The sequence below is a fragment of the Carassius auratus genome, chromosome 25, assembly GCF_003368295.1.
Source record: "Carassius auratus strain Wakin chromosome 25, ASM336829v1, whole genome shotgun sequence".
Taxonomy (NCBI): Eukaryota; Metazoa; Chordata; class Actinopteri; order Cypriniformes; family Cyprinidae; genus Carassius; species Carassius auratus.
The window spans coordinates 9,471,345-9,497,384 of record NC_039267.1 but is presented as its reverse complement, the minus strand read 5'-3'; the positions used below and the strand labels follow the sequence as shown (position 1 = coordinate 9,497,384).

General features: G+C 40.0%; 1 protein-coding gene across 3 annotated transcripts in view; it reads right to left on the bottom strand.

Annotated features, from left to right (window-relative positions):
* Positions 1–26,040, bottom strand: part of LOC113043686 (SH3 and multiple ankyrin repeat domains protein 2-like) — a 91,856-nt gene that overhangs the window by 16,326 nt on the left and 49,490 nt on the right. For all 3 annotated transcript variants that reach the window (XM_026203202.1, XM_026203204.1, XM_026203203.1), the window contains 3 exons: positions 20,918–20,999; positions 15,925–16,007; positions 14,636–14,760 (listed from right to left, as the gene is read on the bottom strand). In XM_026203202.1, the coding sequence (XP_026058987.1) occupies positions 14,636–14,760; positions 15,925–16,007; positions 20,918–20,999 (290 nt within the window). The remainder of the gene's footprint in view (positions 1–14,635; positions 14,761–15,924; positions 16,008–20,917; positions 21,000–26,040) is intronic.

Sequence of the window (26,040 nt, the reverse complement as noted above, 5' to 3'; positions counted from 1 at the left end):
AATATTCACTTGAATGTTTTTCACTTTAAAGAATCTTTTGTGATTTTAGAACGTTTCCATGAATGTTAAATGTTTTCAGGGACTATAGATGCCAATCAAGAAAATAGTTCATCTGAACAGAAGAAAGCTGAGCTACCTTAAAAAAATAAAGGAAAAAATGTATATATTTTTTTTACTTGAGATGCACTTAATGTATAATGATTTGTTTTCAAACCATATTATTAAAGTGACAAATCAAAGTGGATTTACAAACAGAGTAACACAATTTGTACAAAAACACTTAACATGAAAAATTAATAAAGGAGTAATGAATCATTATCAGCTGTAACCTTTCAGATCAATTTGGTTAAGTATCATAAGCATGCTTATGGATAACACAACAGGTGGAGTGAGATAAATATACATAAAACTGGAAAATTAGTAACAGATGGATAAAAACATTGAAATGTCCAAATTGCTGAAGGAACATATATAATTTTGCCAATTAAAGGAGCAGAGCTTTAGTAGACATTCATTTCTAAACTTAATTGTATAAATTAGTCATAGTTACATGTATAAACATATTTATTCTATATATGCTTTTGAAAGCTTTAAGAATGAACGTACGTGTGCATATTCTTTAAAATATCTGTTTTGCATTACATGAGGGGAAAATACAGTTTATTATTTTTCAGGCGAACTATTCCATTAAGAGTTAACCATATTGATCTGAGTCTCTGTGTGTCACAAAACCGAAATCAGGTTAAAGACTGCTTTGGATGCAAAACTGGATTTTAGGAGGTTGATTTTTTGTTTAGTTTTTTATACATACGCATCTAAACACACCAAACAGCGATTTGCAATTGTAAAATTAGCATCGATTATAACCTTTTGTGATTTCACAGCACAATAACAGACATAAATACACAACACACACAGATCTTGACTGATGGATGTGTGTGACATGTGGTGAGCAGCCCACACTTGATTAAAATCTGATGAAATTAGCAGGCGGTTATCCTCTGCACCCAGAGTCAGCACAGGAAATAAACCATAAAACGATAAGCCTTCCATTTGGCTAATCATATCAGTTCTGCTCAGGGTCGTTCTGGTCACATTGTCTCAATGCACACGCATGAAAAATAAATAAAATAAAAACTCATAAACCAAATGAATTTCATTGCTGTTCTGCAGTCCCCAGATGCATCACACAATTTATACTTGCTGTTCTATTTAAGGACCTTAGAGATTCTATCTCGATCTCTCTGTCTATGTGTGTGTATATGTGTGTATATGTGTGTGTGTATATGTGTGTGTTCACGTGCTGTTCATCCAACTTGAGAGTGTGTTTCTGTGTGACAGAGAATCTACAGGGACCTTCATATTTCATAAAGGATGATTTTGTGTCACATCTGGTCACTTCCAGAAGAATAAAGATGCGTACTGCACACACACACACTCATATATATACTTGCTCACTTAGAGATTATGTAACAGTTATCCATGTTCACCCTTGTGGTTACATAATGCCACTCTGTGAACTAGGAGACCCCCTCAGGTATCTCCACATAGACTTAAGACTAACTAGTAGTAACAGAACAGTGAGGATGCATGGACAAGGGAAGACTTTTACTATTTTATTTAGATCATAAAAAACAGGACCACTTACAGACCAGCGCAAAAACATCCAAACTAACGTTATATATTATACAAGCCTGGTGAACATTATTTATGAGGTTTTTTGAAGTAAGCTTCAATTCGGCCAAAAGTTAGCCTAAAGTGACCTGGGTTTGAGCTTGGCATATGTTTTGTCCCAATCCAAAACTCGTTTTTTCTACTTTCCTGTCTGCTGTATAAAAAGGCAAAAAAAAAGAAATAAAAAAGGGGGTGAAAACCTACATATCATCCAGCTCTGGCAAGGTTTATTTATGTGTCTAATATCACACCTTAATAATACAGAAACATCAGCATATTTGAGACCGCTTGTGTCTTATGAGTGGAAAATTACATTAAAATTTTTAATTAAAACATGCACTAATATATATAACATGCATATAAACAAAAGCAGGATAAAAAAATAAATAAATAAATAAATAAAGATTAGATATCTACATGATCATCTCTGATGAAAAATCTGCATAAACATTAAATTATTTTGCAAGCTGCCATAAAAATAAATAAATAAATATAGGCCTATTGTTTGGATTGAAAAAAAAAAAACCTGGCATTATGTGCTCCAAAAATCGGCCTAACCAGGCCCATGCTGATAATAATAAAAAAAAAAAAAAAAAAGTCACACATTCTTGAAAAAAATCCCCATAAAACTCAATGAATTCACATGGCTCTCATCTCTTAATCCCCAAGTCAAATCCACTATCATTACCAAACATGACCCAACGTCAACATCACACTCTTTAATGCGGCCTAGAGAGCCTGCAATCACAGCACCTCTGGCCTGATTTAGAGATTTACAGAAGGTTGTCCGAGGGCAATCATCCAGCCCAGATAAAACTCTATCCCTTCAAATGAAATCTCCCTCTTCCGGATACTTTCCGGAAAGGAGTGTGCTCTTTTGTCTTGAGTGGGGATAATTATGAAGAGTACAGGGGATCTGTCCTCTTCACACTCACTCACTCACACACGCACACACACTTAAGCCTCATCCATTTTCCCGTCTGCATTGCTCTACGATAGTAGCACAGCTATCGGCTTGGCCTGGTCTGTACTTAAAAAAGGTTATATGATAAGACCTCTGTGGTCAAGTCCTCTATAGAGGAGATTAAACACAAGATAGCGTGAAAGACTCACTGAGACTATAGAATTTCCATTAAAGATAAAGTGGTATCTAAACAGCATTTCTGGTCACTGGCTATGTCCGGACACAGATGCCGGACTTGTATTAAGTTGCATAACATAATTACTTAAAATGTAAAACTCCTGCAAATAACTGAGGGATATATAACTGAGTTATACTCCATAGAACTTGTCCACACAGGAAGTAGATGGATGCCTGCTTGATGCATTTAAGCATTTTTTATATCCCTACTGCAAGCCCTACAAAACAAATGCCAATTTACCAGATATCATATTTATGGACACCATAATGATGTTAATGCCACAGTATTTCTTAAATCAAATGATACAAATCATATTAAAATTCTTATTAAGGTTAGTTTAACCGTAGGCACATTTGGCCACATTTGCTTTCACTAGTTCATTTTTAATGTTAAAAATGACAAATGGTCAGTGGCAGCATGCCGACATGAAGCATGGTTGAATCCCAGCTAAAGGACCTTTCCCGATCCAGGCCACTCTCTCTCCCCCACTTAATTTCCTGTCTCATCTACACTGTCCTTTAACAATAAAGGCAAAAAAAACAGACAAAATAAATCTTTAAAACAAAACAAATAAATATTAAAAGTACAGTCATTTACAAAATGTATTAATTAATATGATGTCCTAACACCTGCATTCACAAGAATGAGATTTTTCATGGTTTTGAAAGAGGTTTCTTATGATCACCAAGGTTGCATTTATATGATCAACGATACAGAAATATTGTGAATTATTATTACAATTTAAAATAACTGTTTTTAATGCATTTTATGTGGTGGCAAAGCTGAATCTTCAGCAGCCATTACATTTTATATGATCCTTCAGAAATCATTCTAATATGCTGATTTGCTGCTCAAGAAACATTTCATATTTTTATAAACAGCGCATTTATAAACATATATATATATAATTTTTTTAGCATTGATCAATACAAGGTTCAAAACAACAGAATGTATTTGAAAAATAATATTGTAATTACCTTGCTACCACTACTGATTAACTTAATGCATCCTTGCTGAATAACAGTATTGATTTCTTAAAAGAAAAAGAACAATAGTGTAAAAGCTCCGTGGTATTACCATCCCATCGCATAACTGAAACATTCTTAAGGAACAACTGCATTGTCATTAGAAATCAGTCCTGTGAGCACACCACACCAAAAGATCATCCCCTAAACCAGGCTTAGAGAGCCAGAATGGAGGAAGCCAGCCCTTCAGGAGGAAACCATCATATATGTCAGCATATTGCAGTTACATGCATGTCTAAACAACCATGAGAGCTAATTTCTACCCATGTAATAGAGTCATTCACCCCAGAAATCCAAGCACTCAGGTATTGAAGTCCATTATGGAGGTGTATTTTTATATCAATACAAACAGGAAAAGAAATGTTTACATGCGGCCCAGTGCTGCACTCCAATGAAGAAAAAAAACAACCTCAAAACGCTACCTCACTTTCATCACTGCGCTCAGACACAATGCTGGTGCCGTTGCTAGGCGACCGTTGCTCTGTGTTACAACATGAGACCTGGACCATCACATAAACGCAAGAGGAAGGTCAGTAACATCACTGGATTCCGTTATTCTGGAAATATTAAAAATAGGAAGATCTATTCTGTGATGCTTCAAAATGATCCAGCCGGTAACTTTTTCATTTAGTGTGACAGAGCAAACGCTATGTTCTGCGCTATACTTGGTTCGCAGTGCGTGAGGAGCAGGTTTTGGTGACAGGTTGTATGGTTATAAGGCCATGAGGACGCTCGCAGGCATCTCCTGCAGTCCACAGACTTCCTCCCTGCTGGTTCTCTCTGTGCACACAGAACATTCTAGAGAGAAAGCATTACAGGCGAGGAAAGATGTCCAGCCGTCAACAACACATCAACCAGCCATCACATTTAACGTTAGCAATTTTTGGAGCTAGATAACCACAATTACATATTTTCATGCCTTTCGTGACAGTGCAAGATATTTACAAGAACCAAAAATACTTCAGTGCCGCTGCTTGTTTAAACCACTAAAATAGTTTTAAAGCAGCAGATGCTTTTTGTGTCAGCTTAGATGTTATGCAATGCACCTCCTAAATTCATGAAATAGCCTTATATATTTAGTAAAAATGTAAACCTAAAACATGGCTTGACAATTATATTTTCCACTAGCATGCACAACTTTTTTTTCTTCGTTAAAAAATTCGCTAAATATTCAATATAATGTTTATGGGCCAAAAGCAGAGCGAAACAGCGCTACTCATTTTAACCGTGCCACATGAACTGTTAAACCGCTCGGCTGAAAGTTCAAATGGCAGAGCAGCATGAGCTCACTAGAGCAGATACGTTTACTTGCTGATGAGCGACACTAAACAGCGCTGTAAGGTCCAGTGTAAAGGGTTTGAATTTAGCAAAGAACTTTAAATAGTTTAAAGTTGGATGAAGCCGCACTGACAAACAGGAGAAACAATGTGCGCAATGATACAGTCAGAAGGTATTTCAATATACAAATCACATTATTTACCATGGATTTACTAACTGCACCGTGCTATTGTGGCAGAAATGTGGGATATTTACATAGAATTGTATTATATTATTGATATTGTCCTGTATTAAATGACTAATAGAATATAGCGTTTGTGCATTTATACTAAATGTATTCAGACAATTGTATTAAGACCCAAGCTACTACTGTTAACTCAAGCTACTGTCAAATGTGCCTTTTCTAAGAGACATAAAAATTAATATTATTAATATTGCAGCCTGCACTGCAAACTATGCTGGATATTGAAACAATATCACTCATCAGAACATGCAGAAAAAAAGTGTAAGCGACTGGGAAAGCGTAAAGAACAAATGTGAAGTGTTTGTCACATTCTGACCATGAAGAGTAGTTTAAAACTACAGTTAACAGTCTGGTTTATACGATGTTCACTTAGGAGCAAAAATCTGCCCCTAAACATTAAATAAATAAAAATGTGAAATTGATCATGATAATTATCAATATCGACTGATATGAAAACATTTTTCATATCACCCAGCCCTACTATTACCTCTTGTATACAGAAAAGAGAGGTAAGTAAGATGCAGGAATGCGATCAGATGAGAGTAAAGAGAAAGAGAGATACTCGTGCCCACACACCAAGGGCAAGTGGGTGTAGATGTATTTTCAGTAAATACATCATTCTATTTTGTAGCTTCCTGGTTGATCACTAACACCCTTCATAAGCTGCACCATTTCTTAGAGTTTCTTATGGGCAATAAGATTAATTCATTGACTCTCAAAAGCTCCAGGAAATGTAGGAGTGAGAATCTGCAATTCAACCTCTGGTGCAGTTCACAGAATGCAAAACAAATATGCTTTTTAAAAAAGATAGGTATTTACATCCCTACCAAATCTACTGCAAGCTTTCGTCATTAACGTAAAGCAAAACCAGGTCAAGTTCTCTGTGAGAGCTTCGCCTTGCTCTGTCCAGAAGGCCAGATTGTCCCTGGGACCTGACACATCCATACACCAAAGTGTGAGAGAGCAAAACGCCAGCGGCTCAACCTGATGTGTGTAGTGAAGCTTGCTCGGCTCCTGAGGGACTGACGGTCAATAGCATCGACTGGACAATTAGAACGTGTTTATTGTTTCTGCAATATTCTGGGAGAAGAGATGGTGAATGAATTTATATACACAATTTATATACACGTTTTTATATATACAAATACATTGTGCCAGACTAATTGAAGTCACTTCGAAGAGTGTTTAGAGTGCAGTATTGCATTTTATATTTTATAAATTACCACATTAAGCGAAGCTTATCAAATTTTAAAATAAAGAATCTAGGTTAAAACATACATAAGATTTCTATATTTTTATATTCATATTTTAGGTGCTGTAACTATTAACTACTATTTCTTTATATTTTGCCATTTTCTAAAATCACACTTTCTCCATCACTAATTAGTTTTAAATAATATGGCACTGTGATAAAATAATTTATCTTAAATATAAATATTTCACATAGTACCTCAATTAATATCGCAATAAACTAAAAAAAAAAAAATAGCAAAATTGCATTGAAAATAGTTTTAACATGTCGCACTGCAGTACGTCAGCAACCTATTAGATATGAAAACATTACACTTCCTGCTAAATAACATAATCAAAATGCAGCTCCCACTGCTCTATCATAGAAACATTTAGGCTTAGCTACATTTGGACTCTTGGATTACCGTAAGGAGCTAATACTTCATGAAATCTTCGCCACTCATGAGAGCCAATCATTTTCTTCTCTTCTCTGCCTTTCCATGCGGCGCTGAGATCTTAGATCTGCTCTCTGTGCTTTAACACAAAGTGAGTGTTCTCCTGAATTTTGCATGCAAATGAACTTATTTTGCTGATGCAGAAAGGAGGACAACGTGCCCAATGCTTTTCGTGTCTTATGGTCAGTTATCGCCAAGAGAGGAGTTTTGCAGATAAACTTCCATCATCATTATATATTTATAATTGTCACAAACGAGACAGGAGGCAGACAGGATGGACCGTATGTGAGTTTTATTAGCAGAATGCTCCGAACCAGACGGGAATATCAGAGTGAGAGCGAGTATGGACCAATATCAATACAACGGAACGATCTCTGATCACAGTAAGTGGAAGTGGAATCACCGAAGGAGGACTGAAGGCAGAAGAAGATTGGCCGATCTTTGAGGGTTCTCAGAAGATTCGCGGATTCTCAGGTGAGTGTTGAGATAGAGTCTGTAAGCCATGTAATGACGAGATCAGACGGAGACTGAAGGTTGAGAGTGGGTATATAAGGGTGAGCAGTGATGAAGGATAGCAGGTGACGGTGATGAGGATGAAGAGATGCAGGTGATGACAATTAATATTCAGGGGATGACGAGCGAGTGGGTGGAGGGAGTGATGATGATGGTGGTGGAATCCTGACAGTACCCCCTCCTCCCAAGGCGGCTCTTGACGCTTGAGAAGAGGGGCATTGGCGACGGCGAGGCCTACCACGACCTCTGGGGGCAGGACGATCAGGATGGTCTGCATGAAACTGGGTGAGGAGGGTTGGGTCCAGAATGTCTTCGCGGGGTACCCATGAGCGTTCCTCGGGGCCATAATCCTCCCAGTCGACTAGATATTCCAGCCGGGGGCCTCGTCGCCGCGAATCCATGATGTTGCGGACACGGTAGATAGGCTCCTCTTCTACTGGAACGGGAGGAGGAGGTAAGTCCCTAGGTCCTGGATCTGAGGGAGGAGAAGTGACAGGATCAATGAAGGGTTTTAACAAGGAGACATGAAATGAGGGTGAAAACTTGTAATGAGGTGGGAGGTTGAGCCTGTAAGTGACTTCATTCAGCTGCCTCTGCACGGTAAATGGTCCGATGTATCGGGGACTCAGCTTACGGCAGGGCAGGCGAAGGCGGATGTCTCGGGTTGAAAGCCACACCTTCTGACCCGGTTGGTACTGGGGAGGGTCTGTCCGTCGACGATCGGCTTGGGTCTTGTGCCTTCGCACTGCCTGTTGGAGGTGAACGTGAGCTGAGTCCCATACCCTCTCGCTCTGATGGAACCAATAGTCAACGGCTGGGACCTCCGAGGGCTCCCCAGACCAAGGGAATAGAGGAGGTTGAAAACCCAGGATACATTGAAAAGGAGTGAGCCCGGTGGTGGATTGCCTGAGAGAATTCTGGGCGTATTCAGCCCAGGGGAGGTAGCGGCTCCAGCTGTCCTGGTACTGGTGGCAATATGACCTGAGGTACCGTCCTATCTCCTGGATCTTCCGCTCAGTCTGGCCGTTCGTCTGAGGGTGGTATCCTGAGGATAGACTAACAGTTACCCCAAGTAGTCGGAAGAAGGCTTGCCATACCCGAGATATGAACTGCGGACCTCTATCCGATACTATATCTTCGGGAATTCCAAAATTTCTGAAAACATGGTGGAACAAAGCCTCCGCGGTCTCAAAGGCGGTAGGGAGTCCAGGTAAGGGGATCAGCTTGCAAGCCTTCGAGAACCGATCTACTGCTACTAGAATACAGGTGAAGTTGTTAGATTTAGGAAGGTCAGTCATGAAGTCTACACCTAGATGAGACCATGGACGACGGGGTATAGGAAGAGGTACGAGTTTACCCTCCGGGAGTTTTCTGGGAGTATTAGAGATGGCGCAGACTGAGCACCCTTGGACAAACCGGGAGACATCTTGGGAGATAGATGGCCACCAGTACCGTTGACTGAGGAGCGAGAGGGTACGCCTGCTACCTGGATGACCAGAGCCCGGAGCTGTATGAGCAGAGTCCAGAAGGGCGGTGCGGAATTGTTGAGGTACAAAGGTGAGCCCCTCTGGACCTCCCGGCGGAGCGGGATGGAGACGGTTTTCCTGGGATATCTGATCGTCTATGTCCCAGAGGATTGGACAGGCGAACACGGCTGGAGGGAGAATGGGTTCAGGGCGGTACTCCTCAGACGAGGAATGATGGAGGCGAGAGAGAGCGTCAGCTTTTCCATTCTTACAGCCGGGTCGGTAGGTAACAACGAAATCAAAACGGGTGAAGAAGAGAGCCCAGCGGGCCTGACGAGGATTGAGCCGCTTGGCTTCTTTGAGGTATTCCAGATTACGATGATCGGTGATTACTTGAAATTGGTGATTGGCTCCCTCCAGCCAATGCCTCCACTCTTCCAAGGCAAGCTTGATTGCAAGCAGTTCCCGATTTCCGATGTCATAGTTTCGCTCCGCCGGGGACAGCTTCTTGGAGAAGAAGGCACATGGATGGAGTCTGGAAGGTTCACCCTGCCGCTGGGAGAGGACTGCTCCTACTCCAGTAGAAGACGCATCAACCTCGACGACAAATGGCAGATCTGGATCAGGATGGGCGAGGATGGGAGCGGTTGAAAAGGCGTCTTTTAATTGTTGGAAGGCTTGGATGGCTTCGGGGGAGAAGGATAGAGACTTGGTCTGGCCCTTCAAAGAGGAGGTCAGAGGAGCACAGATAATGCTGTAGTTATGGATGAATCTCCTGTAAAAGTTGGCAAATCCGAGGAATCTTTGAAGCTCTTTCACTGTAGTGGGCTGCGGCCAGTTCCGGATGGTATCCACCTTCCTCTGGTCCATTTGCACACCATGCTGATTTATGATATAGCCCAAAAACTGTACCGACGTGGTGTGAAATTCACATTTCTCCAATTTCAGGAATAAGTGATGGGCTCTCAATTTCTGCAGGACCAGAGTGACATGGCGTCTGTGTTCAGGAAGTGATGATGAATAGATGAGGATATCATCCAAGTAGACTACAACAAATCTATTGAGGTACTCTCGGAACACTTCATTCATATAATTCTGAAAGACTGCAGGGGCGTTGGATAGGCCGAACGGCATTACCCTGTACTCATAGTGGCCGGAAGGGGTGACGAAAGCAGTCTTCCACTCGTCACCCCGACGGATACGGATCAAGTTGTATGCACTGCGCAGATCCAACTTGGAGAATATACGGGCCCCACGTAGTTGTTCCAGGGCTGCTGGGACCAGAGGAAGGGGGGTAGCGAAATTTGACCGTTTGGGAGTTGAGATGGCGGTAATCAATACACGGTCGCAAGCCTCCATCCTTCTTAGCCACGAAAAAGAAGCTGGAAGCGGCAGGTGAAACCGATGGTCGGATGAACTGCTGCTGAAGGGCTTCTTTCACATACTCCTCCATGGCCTTCTGTTCCGGGATGGAGAGAGGGTAGATACGGCCTTTAGGTAGAGTGGCTCCAGGTAGCAGGTCGATGGCGCAGTCCCATGGCCGATGGGGTGGTAACTTGGTCGCCAACTGCTTGCTGAACACATCCTGGAACCCCCTGTACTCAGCAGGAATCTCCACTTGATGCTGGACTTCTGGACTCTCAACTGAAGTCGAACAGACTGGGAGTTTGGGTTTGAGCACGGAGGACGAAGAAGAGGGAGAAGATAGGGCTTTCTTCTTGACTGGAGCTAGACAGGTATGTGTACAGTTTTCTCCCCAACGAAGAACCTCCCCGGATTTCCAGTCAATGGTGGGCTGATGTTGGATCAACCAGGGGCGTCCCAGGATGAGCTCAGCAGTAGACTCCTCCAGCACCAGGAATGAGATCTCTTCTGTGTGTAAACAGCCAATGCGGAGCGTTAATGTGGGAGAGACATGACTGATTCGACCTCGACCCAGCGGCTTTCCTTGGATGGTTTGAACTCTGAGCTCTTGAAGGCTGCGGTGCTTGCGGACGTTCAGTTTTTGGAGGAGCTGGGTTGAAATGAAGTTCCCCGCTGAACCGGAGTCGAGAAGGGCTTGCGCTGAGACACAGATATGCGGGGTTAGTAGATGAACCATGGTACGATTTAAAGATTCCACTTTAGGAGGGATCTGAATGGAGCTTACCGCAGAACGTTGAGGTCGAACAGGACAGGAGCAGATGAGGTGATTGTCGCTCCCGCAGTACAGACAGAGGTGAAGCTGGATACGACGCTGGCGCTCAGAAGGAGTGAGATGGGTGGAGTCCACTTGCATGGGCTCAGGTGCTGGAGGAGAAGCAATGGGAATCGAGGACGGAGGACTGACAGCGGTAGACGGATTGTCACAGGCAGATAATCGTTGTGAAACTCGAATGGTCTTCTGAATGAGGTTCTCAATTCCCATGGAGTCATCATAAACAACCAATAGCTGACGGATGTTCGGATTCAGGCCGTGGCGGAAAGCGGTAATCAGGGCCGACTCGTTCCAGCCACAGGATGCCGCCAGGGTGCGAAACTGGAGGGCATACGTACTGACCGAGGAGTTTCCTTGACGGAGATTGTAAAGCTGATCGTGAACTGAGAGATCTGAAACAGCCTGGCCAAAGACTTCCTTAAAATGAGACATGAAACCTGACAGGGACTTTAACACTGGGGAGTCTGAATTCCAAAGAGATTGTGCCCACTGGAGAGCTCTGCCAGAGAGTAGAGAAATAATAAAGGCCACCCGGGCGGAATCATCGGTAAACTGATGCGCTTGCATTTGGAAATATAGTGAAACCTGAAGCAAAAAAACCGCTGCAATCCTCCTCCTCACCACTGAACGGCGCTGGTCGGGCCATGGGACTCGCAGAGGCAGCCGGCGAAGTAGCGGGTGTTTGCGGAAGTTGATGTTGGCGTGCAGAGTGAAGGATTGCTTCAGGGATGGCGGAAGGGTTGTCCGGTAAAGAAGAGAAGATTGACTGGCGCACTGCTCGCACTAGTTCGGCAAACGGGTCTTGAGATGGATTTCCCCCAGGCTCCGTAGGATTCTGCATCTTTGGTCTGATCTTCTGTCACAAACGAGACAGGAGGCAGACAGGATGGACCGTATGTGAGTTTTATTAGCAGAATGCTCCGAACCAGACGGGAATATCAGAGTGAGAGCGAGTATGGACCAATATCAATACAACGGAACGATCTCTGATCACAGTAAGTGGAAGTGGAATCACCGAAGGAGGACTGAAGGCAGAAGAAGATTGGCCGATCTTTGAGGGTTCTCAGAAGATTCGCGGATTCTCAGGTGAGTGTTGAGATAGAGTCTGTAAGCCATGTAATGACGAGATCAGACGGAGACTGAAGGTTGAGAGTGGGTATATAAGGGTGAGCAGTGATGAAGGATAGCAGGTGACGGTGATGAGGATGAAGAGATGCAGGTGATGACAATTAATATTCAGGGGATGACGAGCGAGTGGGTGGAGGGAGTGATGATGATGGTGGTGGAATCCTGACAATAATAGGGATGAGCAAGAGGGTTTACTTAAGACATCTTTGTTAAGACATCTTACAAATCATGTTTCTCTATAAAAAAAAATGCATCATGGTTTTAACAAATAAGGAATAGTTCACCCAAAAATTTGCTGTAAATTTACTCACCCTCAGACCATTCAACATGAAGATGAGACAATTTTTCCAAATCCTTCAGTGAAGAAACAATCAGACTGTTTCTTTTTGGAGAAATTTAACATTACATCACTTGCTCTCGAATGGATCCTCTGCAGTGAATGGTTTCCGTGAGAAAGAAGTCTAAACAGCTGATAAAAACATCACAATAATCCACAAGTGATCCACACCACTCCAGTCCATCAATTAATGTCTTAAAGTAAAAACCTGCATGTTTGTAAGAAACAGATTCACCAAGACAGTTGTTTTAACTATAAATCGTCACTTCTGTTCAAAGATATGACTCCGTAATCCATATTAATGCTTCCTCCAGTGAAAATGTCCATCCCCTGTTATCCTCTCACATCAAAATTCACCAGTATATTTGTTTAAAGCTGCTCTGGACTGTTTAAGCTTATAAATCTGTGCATGTTTCTTTCCTTTTTCTAGCTTTTTCTCAAAAGAAAGCAGTATTAAGGATAGGAGACCTGTATTCTTGCCAGAAACAACCATGTAAAGTTAAAAACGTCTTGATGAATTTGTTTCTTACAAACACGCAGCTCTTCACTCCGTAAGCTGTTAACTGATAGGCTAGAGTTGTGTGGAGTACTTTTCTAGATTTTTAACAGCTGTTGGGACTCTCATTCTGCGGCACCCATCCACTGCAGAAGTGAGTGAGTAATGTAATGATACATTTCTCCAAATCTGTTCCGTTGAAGAAACAAACTCTTCTACATCTCAGATGGCCTGAGAGTAAGGTTTCATTTTGGTTGAACGCAGCACTGCTGTTTTAAAAAATGATGATATGAAATGTATTTTGAGCAGCAAATGAATGCTGAAATGCTGAAACTTCAGATTTGCATTGCAGGACTATATAATCACTAACTGAACACACTGAAACATGCTTCTTTAATGTCACCTCCTCTGAAGCACCTACAGCCATCAAGCCATCAAACAGCACTTTTGCAACAAATTCGCTGCATTCAACAACACACATATCTAGAAAATGACTATGAAGGATTTGTCCACACCACAAGACATTTTTTCACACTGCAGTCTTGCTATTTGTGATCACAAGAACATGTTCTGAGAATAAACCTAACCTGACTGAAGTCTTGTGCTTGCTTTGACCAACAAGCCAACTGTTCAGATGAGCTAACGACAAGTCGATTCTGAAAATAGGTAGATTTGCAGATAGCAAATATATAGTGCCATACCAAAAATATAATCTCACTGCTTTAACCAAAATGGAATGTATAATCTGGTAATAAACACAAGGAGGTTAAAAACCGAAATGGTCAGAATGAGCCTTTATCATACTTCTTCTCTGTCTTTGATTCTTTTTTGGACTTGACAGGTTACAGATCCAAAGTACCTCAGAGGCATTAAAAATTTACAACCTCCAATAAATGCAAGCTCACTCTCAGACAACTATCAAATTCAATGCCCAACTTCTACAAAGAGTTATGATGGGTGATTACCGGCCTGACATTTTCAACTTTCAAATGAATTCAGAGTGTCGAGATTACACCCTCATTCATTAAAAGTGAGAATTAAAAAAAGATAAGCTAGATTGCCTATGCAAAGGTTAACCGTTTAAATGCAACCCAGACCAAAGAGCTCAAGAGACATCAGAAAACTGAGTTTCTGCACAAGGACGGACCTCTGTGTGCTCACAGCTTCTTCCAGGAGTGCTCGTCTCCTGCGTCTCTAAGCTCCTCTGTCTCATTAAAGATTTAACCATGACCTTTCCTCATATTCACAAGCTCAGACTGTGCATAAACATTCTCCTGATTGCCATAACGTGTGAATGATTCAGCAGCAAGCTCAAGATGAAGACCCCTGCATGGGTCGGACACCAATCTTTCCAGCTGAGCAAGGACCTTTCCATCCCTTCAGCAAGCAATGGCTTCTGAGGCTTTCCAAAACAAACCGTAAACTTATGGAAACCCAATCGCGTTCTTACCTCGATGAGGAAGTCTCCAGTCCTCAAGCCAGCTTTCCATGCCACCCCTCCCTCATCCACAGACTCCAGATACTGCAAAGCAGGGAACGCCGGGGTCGGAGTGAACTCCTCAATGGGAGTATCCGCTAAAATCCAGCCGGTGCCAGACAACACAGAACCAAAGGAAAAATATTGTAAAGATCAAAAGACAGTATGGTAGTTTTATGGGCCCAGATTAAACATAATTCTGGCCTACAAAGTATTTGAAGTATATATATATATATATATATATATATATATATATATATATATATATATATATATATATATATATATATATATGTACTATTTAAATTAGATATTATTTGTAATTCCATCTAGTCTATGTTAAACTTGCTATTACTCAAAAACATGCTGAAAATAACATGCTTTTACATGAAAAATACAATTCCTATGAAAACGAGTGCCTGGTAGCACAATGGATAATGAGTGTGGCTAAACAAGAGCATCTGGTCTGATGATACATGATGCAAGCTGCAATGCATCCATCCAACCAAATCAAAAATGAATGCAGGAGTTGGGACGTTTATATAACCAGAGAAAATGCATGCATGGATGTCACTGCTGACAGTGTGGGGAGAAGCACTGGTCTGGAGCCTGACAGAACGAGGGGCATCACAAGAGCTGATGCAGAAAGCAGCCATGGTGCACCACTCGCAACTTCATGGATCTGTAGTGCACTAAAAGCGTTGCAGTTGTGGATGGGAAGGAGACTTTTAGGGTATAGCTTAAGTGGCTAATGCATTGCATAGTTAAAGGTTTGTTGACGATTTATGAGTGAATTAAACGCTTCAGCCACAGAAAGAAACAGCTGGACTGTCAGACTCAGGAAGCCCTCGAGACAAAGTGCCAGCAGAGCCCTAATGCAGTCAAACACAAGACAAGCACATGGAGCAGGGAGTGGGTGGGGGTCTGTGTTTACACTTCACAGATTTGACAAGCCCACTTAAATGCATCGCAGTCAATTGATGGACACGCTGACACCAAGAGATGCATTAATTCAGAAGTTCTTGACATGGATGCAATTCATGCAGCTCAAGCCACGCAGACACATCAAATCAAGTGCGCGCGCGATGACGCGCTTTGAAATCAGCAGAAATGACGTTAAGTGAGGGGGTACAAAAAAGGGGATAGGAAACAGTGTGAAATGAAGGAGCAACACGGTTTGATTCTCGAGGGTGTAAAGCATGAAGTGAGGTACAGTCATGATGAGGCGGCGGACACGACGAGGGGTCCGGCTTTTCCCCTACCTTTCGCCCCTCTCAACACGAACCCGAATCCCTCGTTATCCTTCTTCTGCAGCACGACCGTCTTTTCGTTGATAACGCAGTCGCTGTGGAGAAAATTCCGCGCAAAACGACCGTTATTACAGCCTATCATCCTCATCATCGCCACCGCCGCGCGCGCGGAGTGATGCTTCATCCTGACAGGCGTCGGCTGAGCGGAATTAATCATTTTTGCGACGAAGAGCGCGATGTGACGAGAGTTGCAGCCGTTGAAAAAAAGCTCACCGCCGGCTTTATCTGTCGAAGAAGCTGTGACACCGGTTAAGAAAAGCAGGGCCCGGTCGCCGGCGAGATAGCGTGTCGTAAACTAGAGACATAACCCCCAGATGAAGGATGAAAATCACCAGAGGAAAACATGAGTGGTAATCTTGGAGAAATGGGTATGAGATAGAGATAGAGAGAGGGAGAGGGAGGGAGAGAGAGAGAGAGAAAGTGATACAGAGAAAGCGAGAGAGACGGTTTACTGTGCCACTGAGTAAGAGCGAGCGCGCGAAAGAGAACAGAATGTATGCGTGTGTGCGCGCGACTAAAAATAATGTTGTGTGTCCATTACAGATTGGAATCGTAAAGAATTTAAAGATTATGATTTCTGTGAACGATTTAGCTTGCTTGACGCTCACATTAACGATAATTTTGGTACTTTGAGTAATTGAGTAATAATTATCTGGGGAAAAAAAAACAAATTAATCGCATTAAAGCCCCCTGCAATCTGTTACTAAATTATGTCAAATTCAACAGAACGGATACACATAAAAAAATAATGAGAAATTATCAATTGTAATTATTTCAAAAAGTGTTTACACTGACTTCTTAATGACTTTAAATATACTTTTTAGAGGGGAAAATGGCCCAACTATAATAGGAAAATATATATAGTCCTATTTTTAATTAATTCATTGACATTCATGCTTTTAGGTGAACTATTACTTTAACACAAGTCAAAACAAATTTTTGAGTCAAAGAAATTCAATCAAAAAGTTTTCAGAATGCAATATGGGTTATTAATTCAAAATTCTGTTAGAAGAGAGACTATTTCTAGTCTTTGTGACACTGAGTGTTACTTCCTGCTTAGCACCATCAAAATCCTTCCCCAAAACACACACTGCAAGCAAGCAGATCAATTACTGAAGGTGTTCAACCATAGAAGACACCGGAGATATCCAGAGATATGCTGTTTGAATATGATAGCACTGTCTCTCTTTCCCTGAAGGACAAGAGGGCTTAACATCTTTTAGATGGAGTATTAAATCCAGTCCCGGAAATCAAGCCAAGGTACTGAAAGTGTAGCGAATTGCTCAAACTGCAGCTCTCACAAAGAGCTGGAGTCTCATTTGCACCCGGAACATTAACTTCATTCAAAAAATGAGATTGTGGCCTGTGCCATTTCATTTTAGTGCACTTTCTGTCCTTAGAATGAATCAGGCCTTAAAATAATCACTGAAGGTCAAGAACCGCAGCTCTAGATTGATTAATTTAACGGGCTAAAATGCACCCGAAAAGATCTTGAAGTGTTTATAATCCCATAAAAACTTTAGCTGGCATATTGACAAAATAGTCTTAACCTGTGATCAGAAGACCTTACAGTCTTAACTATAAGATAAAGTCTTATTGAAATATTGAAAGAGCTCTGAGCTCCAAAGGTAGAGTGCTGACTCCTGAGGAATGATGCATGGTTGTCATGGCAACATAATCTGCTTTGAAGAGGACACTGTGGCGATGTCACAGAGCAACAAGGTCATTAATATACCGGACTGAAATATTATTTGCTCATAATGCATTTATACCTCTGTGTGATCTCATTTCAAACAATGTTACTACTGTCAATCACAGAGCAATATTTATATATTGTTAGCTATTTAATACAAACTAAATAATGCATCTTAAATCCAATAAAAATCCATTTGGATTTATCCTACAAAAAAGTTTACAGTGGAATCTGGTCTAAATTTATTAATCATAATATACAGAGCATGTCTGCAAAAGACTGACATAACTAGGCGGTATCTTGCGTGTATCTGTGACAAGTTCACCTAAAAGCACCCGTGTCCTTCTGTACGGCTGTCACTCAAGCTCCCTGCAGCAGGAAGTAGCCTGCACTACATTGCCTTGGATTCTCTGTCTCCATGACAACCAGCTCGGAGCGAGGGGTGTGTCAGCTGGGTAGAAGTATGGTAGCCGGATGCGAGAGGATCTTTCTCTTTTTTTGGCTTTTAAACACCCTGTGACAAATGTGACAAAAGTTCATAGTACAACAAAACTACATTTCTAAGAACTAATATTACCCTTAAAGGGACAGTTAACCCCAAAATAAAAATTCTGTCATTAATTGGTCCATAATAACTTCGTTTTTCTTCGGGACACAAATTAAGATATTTTTGATGAAATCCAAGAGCTTTCTGACCCTCCATAAACAGCAATGCAACTGACATGTTTAAGGCTCAGAAACTTAGCAAGGGCATCATTAAAATACTGTTCACAAGTCTCTGAGGTCCAAGTCCAAGTCAAGTCTCAAGCCTTTTAATGTCGAGTCCAAGTCACGTCTCAAGTCTTTGTTCTATTTATTAGCAACAGTTTGAGGCTAAATTGGTTTTGATTTAAATTTAAGAAAATGTACAAATGGAAAGGTATTCTTTTATTAATTTATTAGTTAAACCCCAATCAATCAAATTAATAAAACAAATTAAATAAATCTCATATAAACAAACTAAGGCTTTGTCTGTGTTCTCATACAATTTAAAATTAGAGGCAATTAAAGTATTTTAATCACAACACAATCCTAACAAAGAGGCTGCATAAATGCAGCATTAGTAGGCTTTAATCTTCACTGGATTGTTATAATTTCGAAATCTGAAGCAAAGGCAAAATGGTCTGACTTTAGTTTTGTGAACATTTTCTACATAAAACATCTGCACATCTGCAAATAAAGCAGTGCTGCGGTTGGGAACACAGCTTTATATTCATTATACAGAGGCATGATAAAAACTAAATACCATCTAAACTTTTCTAAAGTTTAGAAAGTTCCCCTCAGAGATACATTTCTATAAACTTTTTGCAGATTGGTGTTTATTTTTTTTTTTTTTACTTGGACTCGAGTTGCACTTAAGTCGCATAAATAAAGACTTATGCAACTTAAGTGCAACTCGAGTCCAAGTCACAGACTCGTGTTTCCATCTATGAAAATAGTCCATGTGACATAAGTGGTTTAATTGTAACTTTCTATGCAGTGTCAGAAAGGTCTCGGATTTCATCAAAAATTGAAAATAATTTGTGTACTGAAGATGATAAAAGGTTTGTAGCAATATGAGGGTGAGCAATTACACACTGCCAATTTATTTCAAATTTGCAGACTGACAGCCACATATTATGACATCATAATGTCAAAGAGCTGATTTTTTTGTTTTTTTTTTATGCCATCAAAGTTCGAGCATTGCTTACATAACTGGCCATTTAAAGACTTTTCACACTCTTCAAACCTTTTTTCCCCTGTGAATAACAATGTGCTTGTGCGGGGTTTGTGTTAAAACATATTGGGGTGGCAAAGTTTTGGAAAATGATGGTTTGTGCAAAAGGATGCGCAGGTAAATGTAAAATTTGTTCCGTACTTTGAAACACTCTCAAGAAAGTTATTATTAATAGCAATCGATTAATCAATTATTTAAATTTTTTGTTCTTTTCTTATACTTTATTAACCTAGGGAATTTTGTCTTTGGGTATAAATCAAATGCATATAAAATAAAAAAAATTAGGATTTAAAAAACAACCCGGCCATTTTTACAGCTGAGGTAAATAAATCAATCTTTTAACCTACACTGTACGTTTTTTTTTGAAAGACGTAAATAAAACAGAGATAATTGAAGTACGTTTTACAAGAAAATATGGTAACGCTTTACTTAAAGCTTTTATGTATAATGCATTATAAAGGGTTATTAAAGGGTATGATAATTATTTATAATGTACGTTGTAATACATTGTCCCCCCAGTTTCACAGACAAGGCTTAAGGCTAGTCCCAGGCTAAAATGTAAATCTGAGCCGTGTCAACTGAAAGAAACTTGCACTGACTAATCTTAAAATATATCAGTGCCTTTGTTTAGGCTCAAGATGCACACCATTTATGTGTTTTCTAAGACATGTTTATGAAAAATGTATGAAATGTTCTTATTGAACTATGGCCTAATCTTGGCTAAATCTAAGCCATGTCTGTGAAATCAGGCCCATATCTTGTCGTAAATATTTATAACCGAATTAAAAAATTCAAAGTTTAACAATGAATTGAAAAGTGATATCATTTATTAACTGTGGTTGCAAATATTCATGAGATTGTACAATGCATTACAAGGCATAATTAATGCATTAAAACTACTTTTAAAATTCATCTTTAAGTAAAGTGTTAATGAAAATATTTTTTTTCTATACTACTTTGCTTGTGTTGCTTGCTGTTTATGTGTGATTATTTGTGAAATTTCCTCTATATTTAAATACTACTCCAAATTTCTTTCAGTGTATTGAAATTATCTCCAGGCCCAGACAGAAACTTTGCGATGATTTTGGTGAAAGTTCTCGAAAATTCTATGAAATATGAAAAATTTGCTAAAGGGGGAAGTAGTTACAAATGATTTAATAAACAACTTTTTTACTTTGTGAGTGACATTCCTGTGGAATTCCGCAGGCGCAGATTCCGTGTAGACCTGATGATGACATTTGAGCTGTTATTCTGGTCCATTTCTTGCCTTTCACCATCATAGCTGACCTTGTTGAGGCAAAACATACTAAAATCTGAAACCGCAATGTCGTTTACAGAAAAACTCTGATTAAAAAAATTCATAAAAAATATCTGTAACCTTTTTTGATCTGTAAATATGTACGCAAGAGAGAACCCATTTCAAACTACCATCATGTAGTGAACCTGACACACTTTTAAAAACACGGTCAGAAGGAAAGAAATATATTTGCTCATACCTTGATGCATCAAAACTGTCATAAGATCCCACAGTGTAGTGTCGAAAGAGCTTCCTTCTCTCCGATCGGTCTGCCCGGGCATCTGTGAAGAAACATTCACAGACATTTACCTTAGATCACCCCAATTATGTGATATTTCAACCTTGCATAGTGCTCAGAAAGTGTCATAAAAATTATTTGTATTCATTATTTTCACACATAAACAAAAGTTACTTTCTACACTCTGATGTGACTGTGTTCAAGCACTAACCCAGCAAACTTTGAACGCTTCAACATCATTATCATCACTTTCACACCGAATATAAAATGTGCAAAATGACTAAAAATAGTCCCCAGAATTTTGGAGAGGTACAGCAGATGTGATAAAGTGAGAATGTTGTAAAAGTTTGGTTGTTACATAATTGCATAAAATAGCTGTCTAGTCACAATTTGGTCTTACTGTGTGCCATATGTTACAGTCTCAGGTGCCATTTTTTAAACATATTTAGGGTAATCATTTAGCCAACTGTGCTCTAGTATATATATATATATATATTTTTTTATATTAAATAACAAAAGGTGCTTACAGTTTCACCAAACAGTACCTTGACATGCAGATTGTCACTGAAAATCAATACCAGCATGACAAACACACATACATATATATAAAAATAAATAAAATAAAATAACATTTCTTGAACACACGCCATGAGCTTAACGTAAATCCCCAATTTATAACAGTGAATTCAAAATCAGCACTAAACCAACTATACCACCTTCCACATTTAACTGCAACCAATAAAAAGCTGTTTGGAAGACAGGGACCATTTGGCCCATAATGGAGCCAAACTAGACTACTCCTCTGAGAGAGCTCAGGAAGGCCAAATATTGACTGCATTTTATGGAAGGAACCAGGATAAGAGCCAACAAAGCTAATGAAGAGACTTTTTTATGTTGCAGAGATTAATCGTCTACATGGCTCTGATTTCGCTCCTCCGAACTTCTCCGAGGGGAACATTTGTTCTAGGCCGCTCCTACGCCATGATGTTTGTAGAACAACAAACCAACTGTCCACAGAGGACTTGGACATATGGATAAAACACTGGATTAATATCTGAATTTAATCGAATCACTTTAACGTTAAGCACATCCCCCAAAGCGTACTTATGTAAGGAAGCAAATGTTGTCTACGGAGGAAGGACAACCATTAACGGAAACACAACTGGTGATAATAAAGATCCTGAGCAACCGTGTACATATATTTATCCATTAATAAGATTCTCGAGGAGTTTGTTCTGCAGGCTGCAGCTTCTGAAAACTGCACCATTTGTATTGTCCTCTGTGGTTATGTTGATACACGATGATATCAGTAGTCAGGAGGCTGCGTGGGATTCAACACTTTCCCCTTCCAACCTACTCACTGGTTAGCTGTTAAAGTTACAGACGCGCAATTCTTTGTTGAGCTGAAACATTTTGATGTTCAAACAAAGGGAGGTTTAGATTCAGCGCAATTCTACAGAGACATCTGTTCTATTCTGTGACTGTTAATGTAAGATGTCCTCCACATCTGTCAGTTGTTTCAAATACATAAAAAGGCGGTTTAATGAATATTTTGGTTAATCAAACTGTTTTAGCAAAAGGTGGCCATCTAGAGAGGTTCAAATTCAAATCAGCTTTAAAATGTGAATCATGAGGATTTCTGAAAAGTAAGCATTTGGCACTCTAAGGCTTATTTTTTGCCATTTATTTGGAAACAAATCAAATAATATTGAGGTCAGACTGGACCTGTTATGATGCATCTCATCAACTGAATAAATCAAAACTGAATCGTTTGAGTGTGCAAGTGAATCATCACACTCTGAGTCTTGACATTACCATTTATAGATGTGTTTTGGCAGGTTGTGCATTATCCAGTTTTGAGCAATACCTGATTTCGCCTGCATAAATCTGAAGAGAGGAATTTAATATCAAGAGATATGGATGTTATAATTAATTGGATGAATAAAATGGCCACCACATCTCTTTTTCGTTCTCTTTCTCACATCTTAATGGAACACCCTCTCAGTTTTCTGTAGCAGCTGTGTCGTCTTTCCAACTAAAAGTGTTCTGGCATGTACACACAGAGCCACACGTACTTGACACAAGCGTTGTTCCTCTGTGGACAGTGTGAGGAAAAAAAGGCTATTTGACATGAGGGCGAGCAGTGATGACAGTTGCTACAACACCGAATTTTAAACCACCAGGGGTAACTAGCTGTGAAGCTTACTTGATAAAATTCATAAAGATAGCAAACGTGCAGCAAGCTCGACTTGAAGGATGCAAAACTTTCAAGGCAGAGTCAGAGCGCACCACTGGAAAAAAAAGTAATAGCTATAATATTCTGACAGTCCAAAAAGTTTTACAACTCTACGACTGCAGTTTCTCACTCTATGTAATAAAACATTTATCTTTGACAAAGCTTAAACATGACGGATAACTGAATTAGATCGAAAAATTACCCCAAGACGATTTGGATATTTTACTACAATTTGTTTGCAACAACTGTTCAAGGTCTCTGAAACTGAAACAAAAAGTCATCAAGATGCACAAATACCTCAAACCCCAAGAGAAAAGACAACAACAACACATTTTTACTGCAAAAACTGCAACTGAAATTTTATCGACAATAGACTCCAACTCATCGTTCATATATACTGTAACTGTCCACATCATAAAAAAGTGCACAGAGCAAAACATGCAATTATTGGTGGCACAAATCCGTAATTCATCACAAAACTCCTCAGTTTGCAGCATCCTTAAATCAACATACCTCCAAAATGAACCTTCTTCCTAGATCTGCTAATCTCGTCCATTGGTCCCCTTTAGTTCAACCCCGAGTCAATCCGAGAAACGCTCCTTGCCTGAGGGGCGATTGCCACTTTTCTCGATCCCTCAGGCCCTGACGCCTAACTTCCCATCTCCAAAAACTCTTGTGTCTCCTCGAGCGCTCAGGTGAGAGCTGACCATCAGCACCACACACATGGAAAAGAGAACTGTGGCATTGCAAAAGATGATATGTAAGCTCTGTTCTCAGTACCGTGAGAGGGAGAGAGAGTGTGTGAGAGAGAAAAAAAAAAAAAGATGCCACAAAAAGAGGAAAAAAATCTTACCAAGGCCCACTCCATAGCAACAGGGTTTGTACAGTGTAGAGCATGTTTCCATGGAAATATATCAATCAGGATTGTGCATGAGTGTTGCTCGGAAAGGTTCAAGAGACTTCAGCAGATTACTAGTGCTGTTGCTAACCAGCCGATGCTGGATTTAACTGTAGCTGATTTTAAACACTGTCCTGGATCGTCAACTTTTAAGGCAGCAGCATATGTGATGTTATGTATCTTGGCTAGTTGTTGGATTAACTGCAAAATAAGACAGATTTGGGCAACAATCTTCTAAAAGAAATGTGATTAAAATAACCATGAACGCATCACCATGGGAACCAAATGACTATTTCATAAATCAATGAAAGAAATCAGCTGTCCTTGCAACTCTTCAAAAGCGCTTCGCTCGTAGAGTGCATTGTAGTAGCCATGGATTTCAAGGCTGCCAATGGCTCCCATCTCAACATAGCATTTCTCACCTTTTCACACTGCTTCTTTTGCAACACTAGCAAACATGGATGAGATTCAAAATGCCTCAGGTGACACTTATACCAAACATAGCAAGCATTTTCACCCCAGATTACTGATAAAATGTGCACAAATTGATCAAATGTGTTGCGATAACTCAATTACTGGCCATAACATGACGAATAAAATAGTATAAGTAAAAGATCCAATTTCACCACCAATAACATATGTGGGTCAATGGTGTGACATGCATTTTTTGTCCTGATTTATTCATTAATTGAAATATCAATTAAAAGTGCCATTTACACATTTTTATTTATTTAAAATGTTAAATTGTTAAAATAATTATCATGGGGAATTTTACTTCATGGATAATACCACATGCATTATTTTTTTATTGGAAATGTTATAAAAGTAAAGAAAATAAATACTAAAATTCTTGACACATTACTTAAAACTAGATATAGAAGACTGCTATTTTCTCAAAAACTATGCAAGAAGATGCAACATTTTATAATACTTTCTCATTTAACAAACAGCTATGCGATAATTAAGCAGAAAAGTATAAACACTCTGGCGCTTTCAAAACACTGCAATGTTTATTTGAGAATTCCAACAGCATAGCAACACTGGCTCAACCAATAATATTAGTTTGGGGCAGGGCTAGTTGTTTATCCAACCAATAGCAGGCAGGAAACCTGTTTGAAAACAATTCAGCTCTGAAATGACACACTTCACCTTTAATAACAGCATTTAGGTTAGCCGTATAGATGCAAAAGCAATTACTGTGCTTCTGCAGCATGACATTAAGGCAAATGTCATGTTCCATCACATGACGGGTGAACTTAGATCTTACAGTCTGAGAGCTGAGTCAGCCAGATTCTATCCCTGAGTCACATGGGCCAAAGCCTCTCGGCCAATGACAGCTGTCGTTCACCACACCTCCATTCTGCTCGCCACATGCTGTCGTGAACAGCTCTCCATTTGTTTCGTATAGCTGCCAATAGCTGTCTTACTGTACATGGGCATAAGCAACAATCTGGACCACAGGAGAGAATTGTGTTGGAGATTTTAGACTAAAGCATGATTCTAGATGAGCAATTACATTATGTCAAGTGTGTCGCAATGCAAAGCTTATTACGGTTACTGTTATAAAGGTTCGGATGTGTTTCAGTGAAGAAAAAATCTAAACGCCTCTATGACACCACACACACATACAGGGCTGAAAAACACACAGTAGCTGCACTGATGTGGAAGGCATTCATTTGGCCCAAAATAACAACTCTCAACAGAATGTTGCCCCTGGCCCCTTCTGCCAATTTGCACAGTGAACGTTGAGTGCACACACCAAAGCTACACAACAGCCAATGATTGTACCTATAAAAAAAAAAAAATCAACACACATTTGGACTAGAGTAGAGCTATGATTGCCGTTAATGGCATTCCTGTGCTCTGTCCAATTTGGATATAATGCGCAAATCAAATTCTCAGGTGCTCATTCACGCCGATGGTTGATGGATGAATGCGAGCATTCGATCT